The following is a 9,667-nucleotide window of genomic DNA, read 5'->3' on the forward strand; positions in this document are numbered from 1 at the left end:
GCCCCCAGCCCGCCGCCGTGGGGCTCGGAGGCTGATCCGTAGCGACCGATGGCATTTGGGAGCCGAGGCCTCTCTTCAAGTAGCGCTCGCTACCGTTCCCAGACACGGTGAGCCAGACACGGCTGGGCCCGCTCAGCTGCTCAAGCTGAGGCAGTGCCACCTCGGGCACCCTAGAAGGGAGGCACTCCAAAAAGTGGTCCGCAGATGAACATCCACTTCGCTCATCTCTGCATTTGCAAGGGGAGGCAAGCTGGTCGCAGACAGTAGAGATTTGCAAGACAGTTACAATGTGCATCTACAAATGCATATAGACCCCTTTAACTCTGCTTGAGGAGGCTGAAAAAGCAGTTGGAATCCAAGTTCAGGTTGACAAACAGGGAACAAGTTGTCAATGCAGGATGCAAAATTCGGTAAGTAAAAGTTACGTAAAAGGCAAGACACAAATTTCAGTTCACCCTTGTTAATGACCTGATATGTATCTTTTTACACTCCCACATCCTCAAGCACAAGAACTGTATTTAGATGTAGGATCTCCTGTGCCTGCTCTCACAAGGGCCTGATATCTAACATCTTATTTAATGATCCATTGTTCCAGTAACTAGAAATATCAAGCCAACAGGAACTAGGACTAGGCCTAACAGAATAGGTACCTTCCACATTTTAGTGGAAATACTTTGCAGTAAATGATACTGCTAAAACTCTGCCAGTAACAGTTAGTGCTATTGGTTTATTTGGATTACTGTAATAGCTTTTGGTTCACAAAATAGTTGAAAAGTTACAAATAGGCAGGGTTGCAAAAGGGTCAAACAAAGTTGACACCACAGATCAAGCAGAATATTTTCATATTCTTATTTAGCACCCACTTTCTTTCTAGGTAGCCAATATCTTGATATGAGGGTGCCATAAAAAGGAGATGAGGTAGGGTTTTTTCAATGACAAAGTAGTTACTTCCAGTTGATTAATCTTGTCTCTTACCACCATTTTCCTATTTGGAGTTTTTACCACTAGGATTTTTCAACACAAATCTGCCTCATATTCTCACTCTACAAAGGACAAACAAGTTATCATATACAGAACAACTAGGCAGTTGCATAAAACTGCAAATATATCACCCTTCAATCCTGAAGTAAGTATTTTTCATGCCTTAACAGGACAAGTTCACTTGGCTGGAACAACTAGAATTCACACAGCCTTTGGCTTTCTTCAGGTGGAAGAACAGTTCTGTGACCATCATGCAGGAATGCTCTCAACTGTTCTGGTAGCAGAAATAAAGCCTAAAACTGAAGGTAACAATTTTCTTGATGTTGTAAAATATATATACAGTTAAAGCAAAATGGTTGGTGCCTTTTAAACTCACAAATACCCTAGGTAAAAACAGCTACAAATGACTATGTGGGGCTTGGTATCAGGCTGCTAAGTTAGATATCTGCAGTAACACCAATCGCTGTCAACCTGTCTTTATTATATTGAACAATTTTCTAAAAAACTATAGCAGTTTTTTCACCTTAAAAAGCACATGCAGATTGCTGCTCTTGGCACACATGCTTCTTGCTTCAAAAAGACAGCATTTATTAAAAGATTTCTCAGACTTTTTTCTCTGGGATACACCCCTCTCTTCCCTTTGACACTTGAAAAATTTGAGAATTTTTGCTTTGGGCCAGCAAAAGATAAAAGGTGATGGGGTCATCACCTTTTTGTACTATCACCATTTATTTGTACCAGCTTGTAAATTAGAAGGAAACCAATAAGTCATTACAGATTTTGGTGAAAAAAAGCTCTTGGGATCAGATTTCCTAAGAAGGTATTTTACTTCAATAAATTTGTTTACTGAAAATCGACCATAGAATGATAATACAAAACATGTTACAATAAACAACGATCACGCTGACTGCGGCACACGCACATTTTTGGGTGCCCGCTTCTGTGGTTTTGAAGACTTCCTCGCTGACTGTATTGACTTGCCAGCTTTGGGTGTTGCAAAAGACTTTGCTTCAGGTTTTTTTGGAGCCTTTTTCATGTCTTTTTCTTTTATTGCTTCCTTTGGCTTACTGACCTGCTTGGCTTTTTTCTCTTTTGATGGTGTCTGTAAGTTTGCACACTCTTCTGTAACATCAGGTTTTGATTTTGGAGTATCCACGAGAGATGTCTTCTTTCTCTTACCAAGGGGTGTTTTGGATTTCTTGCCCAAATTGCCATGTTTTTCTGGATTTGGTCCCATTTTCTGTATTTAACACAAACAAAAAAAAATTACCATTCCACCCAAGAAACATATTTCTTGTTTTTAAGGAAGAAGGATCAGTGAAAACCTTTACAAATGACAAATACTTTCAACTGAACTGCACCATAGTCTGCTTGAAGTGTGCTAACACATACTGTTCCCTAAGGAGCAATGAACAATTTAAACAATTCAAAATCTTTAGTTTTAACTGAAATGCAAGTTTCTCAATATTATTCAACAACTACCTCCATGTCGGCTGAGCTCTTTGTTTGTATAGGCACCAGTTGTGGAATTTCTTCATCATCACAGTCTCCTGGTTCTTGGACTATTTCTGTCTTTTCTTTTATCACAGGCTCCTGGGTACCAGCAGCAGCTTTACTTTCTGTTGTCACAGTGACTTGACCTGGCTTCAGTTTTTTAGCTGTCTTCTTTGCTTTCTTGGGTTTTGCCTTCTAGAATTAATCAGAAGTACATCTCAGACAAATCCTCATGCCGTTTCTAAATGTATAATAATTGTTTTAATGTTGTTAAAAATTATATGGTGTAGCAACATTAAAGACTTTTACATATGGTTGATTAATCCAGGTCTATTGAATAAAATATGAAAAAATGCATTACACACAGAAGTTTATTTTAAATAGCTCATAACTATAGTAATGTCAACCTTAAGGTCTCTAAGTTGAATATGCACGGTCCAAATTTAATTTCAGACAAATGAATATAAACAAAACAGTACAAAGGAATAGCCAATTGTTTTTTAACAAGTATGAGCTCTCCCTATATACACAAATATATGAGATTGAGAATTATTCAGATGCCACTGGTTAACCAACAAAGAACAGATGCGAAATCTGAACCCACATACGTTAATGAGTGTATTTTCAGAAGGCAAATACAGATAAACAATAGAAGCAAAGCTCTAAGAATGAATCCCAGGTCCCTTGAGGTCTAGGAACACTTTATTTATTTCCAGTTTGCTTTAAAACCTGTGAGTTTCCACAATTTCTTATTGTTACTGAGTATTTAAAGCACTGAGGCAGGCGTGTCTACCCAGTAGTAGATGTAAAGCCTGGGATCAGTTTCTAACGCATTTAAACCCAACATAACAATGCACAGAAGGAAAACAAAGAACTAGAACTAAATGTACCTATTTAGTTTATGCAAAGTTTGAAGAAATTTTGGTTACCTTTACTTCATTTTTCTTTAATGGTGGCTCTTTGTCAAGCTCATCCAGGTTGGCGATATTAGCAGTAAATATTGGGAGTGCAACTGATTTAAGTGTTTTGAGGTGAAGAATTTTTACATTTTTCCATTTCTGCAAAAACAAAACCAGTATATTATGTAAAAATAAGGCTGAAGTATGAATCTATTTGTCTATAATGCAGTCAATCAGCAGTACCTTTGGTAACTTGTTACCAATCACTTTTGCTGCTGCAATGATATTTTCAAGTATCTCATCCGCTTTCATCCCAGTGTGACCGATGCGTGTTGTACTGAAAGAAGAAATGAACAGTAATTATATATGGGCAAATAAACTTATTTTAAGTCACTTATTTAGTTTAGGCATACCCAGAAATGCAAAAGGCCCACTTATCTGCAATAATCATAAAGAAGGGATGGCTACTGCAAAAATCTTTTGTGATAACAGAAGGGATTGACCTGTATTCATCTTTCCATATTTGGATATGCAACTTCTGCCTTAGAGTACAAAGCATTACTACCAATTCAGATCCTTTCAGATACACAGTACATGAAAACATCTTATTAGAATGGAGTATTTTGGAAATACAAAAATATTATTAAATTAGATTAAAACTAAGATTGTACATGCGCTTTGACAGTGACAGGTGCCTAGAAATTCCTTAGGTAAAAGTAAAGAGACAAAACCCTTCAGCTTCACAGTAAAACTGAAGTAGAACTACTAATTTAACTATATAGGTAAAAGTTCAAAATGCCCCCCATTTGGAATGACCCTTAACATCTTTTATTCACATAGTAAAGGAATAAAAATAACTCATTTAAAATTCCTACAGTTAAGACAGAACCATCCTTCAAGTGATGTATTAATTTATTTGTACTCACTAACAGCACCCTTTGTTGTTAACTGGGAGTGTAGTCCCTTGGATATGTTTTTCTAGTTCCTTGGCAAGATCCTTGGCTTTCAAATTTACAGATAAAGGTGCCCTAAAACAGAAAGGGAGAGGGGTAAAAAAAGGAAATAATTAGAAAACCCAAAAGAAAACCAATTCCTCCATTACTAAGAAGAATCTGATCTTAAAAAAGATAATGCAATAATGGATTTCCAAAGTTTAAAGACCTACTTTTTCTTTTCATAGAAGTGTTTTCCTAGATGTGAGGGCAAAAGCCTTCTAATTCGGTCATCAGACAGAAAGAGATCAAAACTGTTCAGGAGGCGCCGCTTTGCTTCAAACATTTTATACTCCTTTTTGAGGGTTTTGTATGAAATGATCTGCAACACAAGCACCAGTTTAGTTCCTGCTGCTGAAAATGCAACCTGAAATGCTTCTCAGAACTGCACAGATTAAAGCTGCAGAACTGATAGTCCGTCACAGTGCATTCTTTTAGAAAGCTGAACACAATCAAAAATTATAAATTTCCTACTGTTTTAAAGAATCAAAAAATATGGGTCTCTTGCATAGTAACTGCACACCACAAAACAGAATTTGTGTACATGAATAACATCTAAATCAAGGTTAAATATAACAAGTTGTTATACAGTTTTATTGTTGGTGGCATAAACAATCAAATGTTGTGAGTTTTCCCGGTTGGTTACTCAAACTAAATATTGAACATTTATCAGAAATTGTATCTGATTACTAAAAATCCTGTTTCAAACTGAAAAAATTATTCCAAGTAAACTTTGTGTTATAGAAACACCACAGTTCGAGTAGTCAGAAAAATCTTACTAGAGTATGTGAATGAGAATTAGAATATTAGACAGCAAAAAAGAACAACTACTTGTATTCTTTTGGTGGTATAAAAGGAAAGAAATTACAGTACTGTATTATATCAAGCCCCTCCCTTACCTGGCTAATACTTCTGATCCCATTGCGGAGTAAAAGTTTCTTGTATAAATTTTCAGTTTGTTCTGCTGATAAATTTGGTTCATCCTTTGTGAACAGGCAAATGTCAGCTGTTTCTGGTCGAATGCCATGGGGCAGTGGTCTACAATAAGAATATGAGATGCATAGTGTCTGTATTTATACTTCGTTAACTACTAAATATTCTCAGTGAAACCTACAGTTGATAAGCATACAGAACTGTAAAAGTGAAATCATGGAACACCATGGCTCCAGTCAGACACAAACCACAATCCTCTATCCTGCCAGCAGCCCTTACCACAGGGGTCCTGATAAACGGATGTAAACTTTCTCAATGTAGTGCAGCTACAGTCTAAAAGAAGACTTCTAATTAATATTCAGGTTTGGTTTTCAAAAGAAACAAGTATTACTAATGATTTGGTGGTGGGTCAAGACAAAGAAGGTGATTCTAGATATTTTCTAGATCTAGAAATAGGTAACACCTAGATATTTTCCAAAGCTAAAGGACGGAAAGGCACATACCCTGTAACTGGCAACGAACAGAAGCAGTATTCTCTGTGCAAAAAGACGGCACAGCCCAGCTTTCAATTATACCAAAAGTAGGGGTAAAGCAGCTTCTGACCCGGCAGTTCTTATTCACGGCACAGAAGCTCCCAGGACAAGGCCGTGGCAGTCAAACCCCTTAAGCACAGAATCTGCAAATGTTCTTTTCCAAGCCAAAGGACATGAGCAACCCCTGTAACCATGCGACCGGATATCAGTGTCTTACATTCTGATGACCTTTGCCACCTGCGGGACCTTCCACACCGTCACCAGTAGATGGACGCTCTCGCTCTCGTTGAGGAGCAGCGCGTCTCCCTTAGCCTTGCTTCTGGAGAACGCCAAGAGAGCCTCCACCGCCTTCTTCACCTGCAACGGCACCACAGCGGCAGCAGCCGCAGGTCAAGCCCGGCCCGGCCCGCCTGCCCGGCTCCCGCAGCCCCCGGGCGCTGCTCCCCGTACCTGGGCCCGGTCCAGCCGCTCCCTGCCGCCCGCCATGGCCCAGCCCAGCCCGGCCCGGCCCGCCTGCGCTCCCGCCTGCCCGGCTGCCGCAGCCCCCGGGCGCTGCTCCCCGTACCTGGGCCCGGTCCAGCCGCTCCCTGCCGCCCGCCATGGCCCAGCGCCGCTGCCACGTGCGGGCTCCGCGCCTGCGCGCTCCGCTTTCCGGGGCGGGCCGGTCCGCGCTTCCGCTCCTGCGCACGGCGGCGGCGGCAGCTTCGCCCCAGCGCGGTCACGGGCTAAGCGGGCTTGGGCAGAGCTCCGGAGGCCTCAGTTCATCCCGCTTCGGCACCGGGGCCAGCCGGAGGTCAAGTCGGGTTGCTGAGGGTTGTAGCCACCGTGTCCTCACGGTGAAAAGCGTTTAGTCGGACTCGCCTTGTTTTATTGATGGTGCTCTCCTAGTCCAACCCCGGATGCTGCTGGCTCCCTTTGCTTCCAGGGGTGGCTCGTGTTTAGCCTGCTGTGCTCCTGGCACTTTACAGCACAGCTATTTCCCAGCCTGTGTTGTGCAAGGGGCTGCTCCTTCCCAAATGCAGGTTTGCGTTTGCCTTTTTTGAGTGTTGACGGGTTTGTGTTGCCGAGTCTTTCCGGCCTGTCTAGGTCCTCTGCTCATGAGGGTAATGATTGGTCCAAAGTTTGATTCCCCCTGCAAACTTGATGTGACTATACTTCAGGTCGTTGTTAGAGATACTAAATAGAACATGGCCCAGGATAAATCCCAGCAGTACTCCATTTATTACTGGCCTTCAGGTACTGCCCTACAAGCCCTGTTAACTGAACAGTGGTTACCCATCTAGTTGGCCACCCAGTACACCATCATGCTTGGGAAGAATTGAGCATGTTCTTCAGGTTCCTTCTTTGAAGACTATCCCTGATTTTACTTCCTGTATTTCTGTCCTTTTGCATTGGAGTGCTGTCATAAGTTTCCTGTTTAGCCAGGCCAGTCTCCTGATGGATCTACTTGTTTTGCTGAGTATTCAGGAGGAGCTATTTGTATGATTGGAGGAGGTTGTCCTTGAAGACCTGCTGCCAGATTTCCTGTGCTCCTTTGCCCTTCAGAGCTGCCTCCCATGGGATCCTGCCCACTGGTTCTCTGAATAAATCAGAGTCTGTCTCATGGACTCCAGGAACTGAATTTTGCTGCTCATTTTCCTCATACACTCTGTCTTGAGCATGGCTATTTCCAAATCACTACCATTGGAGCAACCACTGATTATCACGTCAAACCATTTCTTCCTCATGTGTGACTAATAAAGGCACAGCTCCTGCCTCTCCAGTTTAGAAATGCATTGACTGACTACATGGAAATAGCTTAATTACAGAATGCTTATTCCATTGAGTTTCATGCTGGATAGGTACATTTTTCTGAGATAAAATCTAGCCTGGTATTATTTTGGTCTCATTCTCACAGTGCTGTGTATGTCCTGGCAGCTTTGGTTGTCTGCATTTGTCACACAGGTAAGCTGCTCTCTGGATAACACAGCTATGCATAGCCAGGGCTTAAATATGTATGAAATAAGGAGTCTTAGTCGTTTACTCTTCTCTAGATATTTTTCCTCCTCTTTGCCTTTCTATGTGTGATTTTATTCCTTCTCATCAGATGTCTTCCAACAAAATTTGTTGCTCCATCAGTGTGGCCAGTGCAAAGAGAAACTAAAATACCCTAGTTTCTTGGCAAGCTGCTTTATGTAGTGGTTTATATTTTCTTTCTGTTGTTAGTGTTTTTGGAGCAATATAAGAATAGTTGATGGCATCAAGACTTAACCATACAGGAAAGAACTATACAGACATACCCTGATTTTAAAGAGTGAAAAAAAAACATCCTGGAAAATGGAAATTTTCCTTTCCTATTGTGTTTTTTGAACAAAACCAAAACCAAATCAAAACAAAAAAGAAACTGGCTAAAAAACAGAAAAGCTGTCCTTTGTTGCCATGTCGTATGAAGTACTGATTAGAGAAATTACTGAAGGTGAGGAACACGCAGGGTAGCCAAGCAGGGCAGACTCATTAAAGCCTTTTCAGTACTGCTGAAATTTCTGCATGTGATACTAGCTGTGGTGCTGTATATTCTGTCTATTAGCCTTGCTTCTATCTTTGCACATTTTAGGGCTCCCGTATTTTAATAAAACATCAATATATTAATGTGACGTTAAAACAAAATAGAAAAAGTCAGATGACTGGAACAGCTCTCTGAAAATGAGCCAGTCTAGTCCTGTAGATATGACTGAACAGCATGTTTGAACACTGACTTTACTGGGTCAATATAGCATTAATAGGATAAAACTGCAGGGACTATTATTAGTGACTCAGATTTGAATTTTTCACATATCAGTCTCATCCAAGTACATTTTTCTGAAAAAGTTTTGGTCTGACATGACTAAATTTTACCAGATGTGGTTTAACTGACTTAGTCTAATCATTTTCTCTTGAAAGGTGCTTGGCATAGCTAATAGAGCTGTCTCGAAAAAATTAAGTTAATCTGTTTATAAGAAATATTTCAGCTTAATACAGCATGCAAGGAATATGAACTATAAAAGAGTGCACCTTTAATTTAGCAATGTCATAAATTTACAGTTACTCCTGCAAGGAAATCAGGTTTGTTACTTTTATCGGTGTTATTGCTGTACACTGTCCTGCTGTAGCTCTCAATTTAACTTTTTGGATCATGAAAGTATGTATTTTTCTTTTTAAAAAATGGTGTCACTTATTTAAATGCTAAGATGTAAAATAATTTCAATACGTTCTATCTCATTACTTGTTTTTTTATATGACTAATTTTCTATTTTCACACAGCAAAATGTGCTACTGTTTCTGCTGTTAAGAGGTCATTTAGGTTTAAGGTTATTCAAGTTTCATTTCCTGGCTTGTATTCCTCCCGACTATTTGATGGCAATACCAAAATCCCAGATCTCTGTAAGTGTAGTTCTTGCAACAAAACCAGCACAAAGAGTATGCAGAGACTAAGACAGGACTAAGAAATGCTTTACAAGAGAGCTCAGAAGAGAATCTCCCCACTAGAGCAGAGTTCAAGCTCTGTTTTCTGTGCAATGCTGGAGTCAGCCTCCAGCTGTAACCTGACTCAGACACGAGGCTTTGGTGCAAGTCATTCACAGGCACCAAGAGGGCTGTTCCAAAGGACTGGACAAAGCTGCAAAGCTTTCTGGCTGTAATGCTTTGCCTCACATCCCTTCTAGGGGCTTCACAATGACAGGAACACTGCCTCAAGTACCTTTTTGTCACACTGCAGTTAATCTGTCCTGTCTCTTGTTACTCTTATTGAGAAGTAGGTGGACTTTTTTGGGTGTATGGAACTGCCAGGAGATGTAGAAAAATTTACATTGGAAGGAAA

The 9,667-nt window shown here is 40.5% G+C and overlaps 1 protein-coding gene across 2 annotated transcripts; it reads right to left on the minus strand.

The window, feature by feature from the left end:
- Positions 1 to 707: 707 nt before the first annotated feature.
- Positions 708 to 6,551, minus strand: RSL1D1 (ribosomal L1 domain containing 1). 2 transcript variants are annotated; one of them, XM_002197725.7, is made up of 9 exons: positions 6,398 to 6,551; positions 6,050 to 6,189; positions 5,266 to 5,404; positions 4,540 to 4,688; positions 4,301 to 4,402; positions 3,618 to 3,711; positions 3,405 to 3,533; positions 2,464 to 2,670; positions 708 to 2,221 (listed from the first exon to the last, which is right to left on the minus strand). In XM_002197725.7, the coding sequence occupies exons 1-9, from the start codon at positions 6,431 to 6,433 to the stop codon at positions 1,880 to 1,882; spliced, it is 1,338 nt and encodes a 445-aa protein (XP_002197761.4). In that variant the 5' UTR covers positions 6,434 to 6,551; the 3' UTR covers positions 708 to 1,879. The 2 variants fall into 2 exon arrangements, with proteins under 2 accessions (XP_002197761.4, XP_072791878.1); XM_072935777.1 differs by having other exon boundaries at positions 6,283 to 6,410.
- Positions 6,552 to 9,667: the final 3,116 nt, after the last annotated feature.

This window comes from Taeniopygia guttata, chromosome 14 (genome assembly GCF_048771995.1).
Source record: "Taeniopygia guttata chromosome 14, bTaeGut7.mat, whole genome shotgun sequence".
Lineage (NCBI taxonomy): Eukaryota > Metazoa > Chordata > Aves > Passeriformes > Estrildidae > Taeniopygia > Taeniopygia guttata.

Bases quoted from the DNA above. Each gene is read 5' to 3' on its own strand.
- RSL1D1 (XM_002197725.7), bottom strand. From the start codon at position 6,433: ATGGCGGGCGGCAGGGAGCGGCTGGACCGGGCCCAG. The intron at 6,190-6,397 runs GTACGGGGAGCA...GTGCCGTTGCAG, and splicing joins AGCGGCTGGACCGGGCCCAG to GTGAAGAAGGCGGTGGAGGC. The intron at 3,712-4,300 runs GTGAGTACAAAT...TTCTTCTTTCAG, and splicing joins AACAACAAAGGGTGCTGTTA to TACAACACGCATCGGTCACA.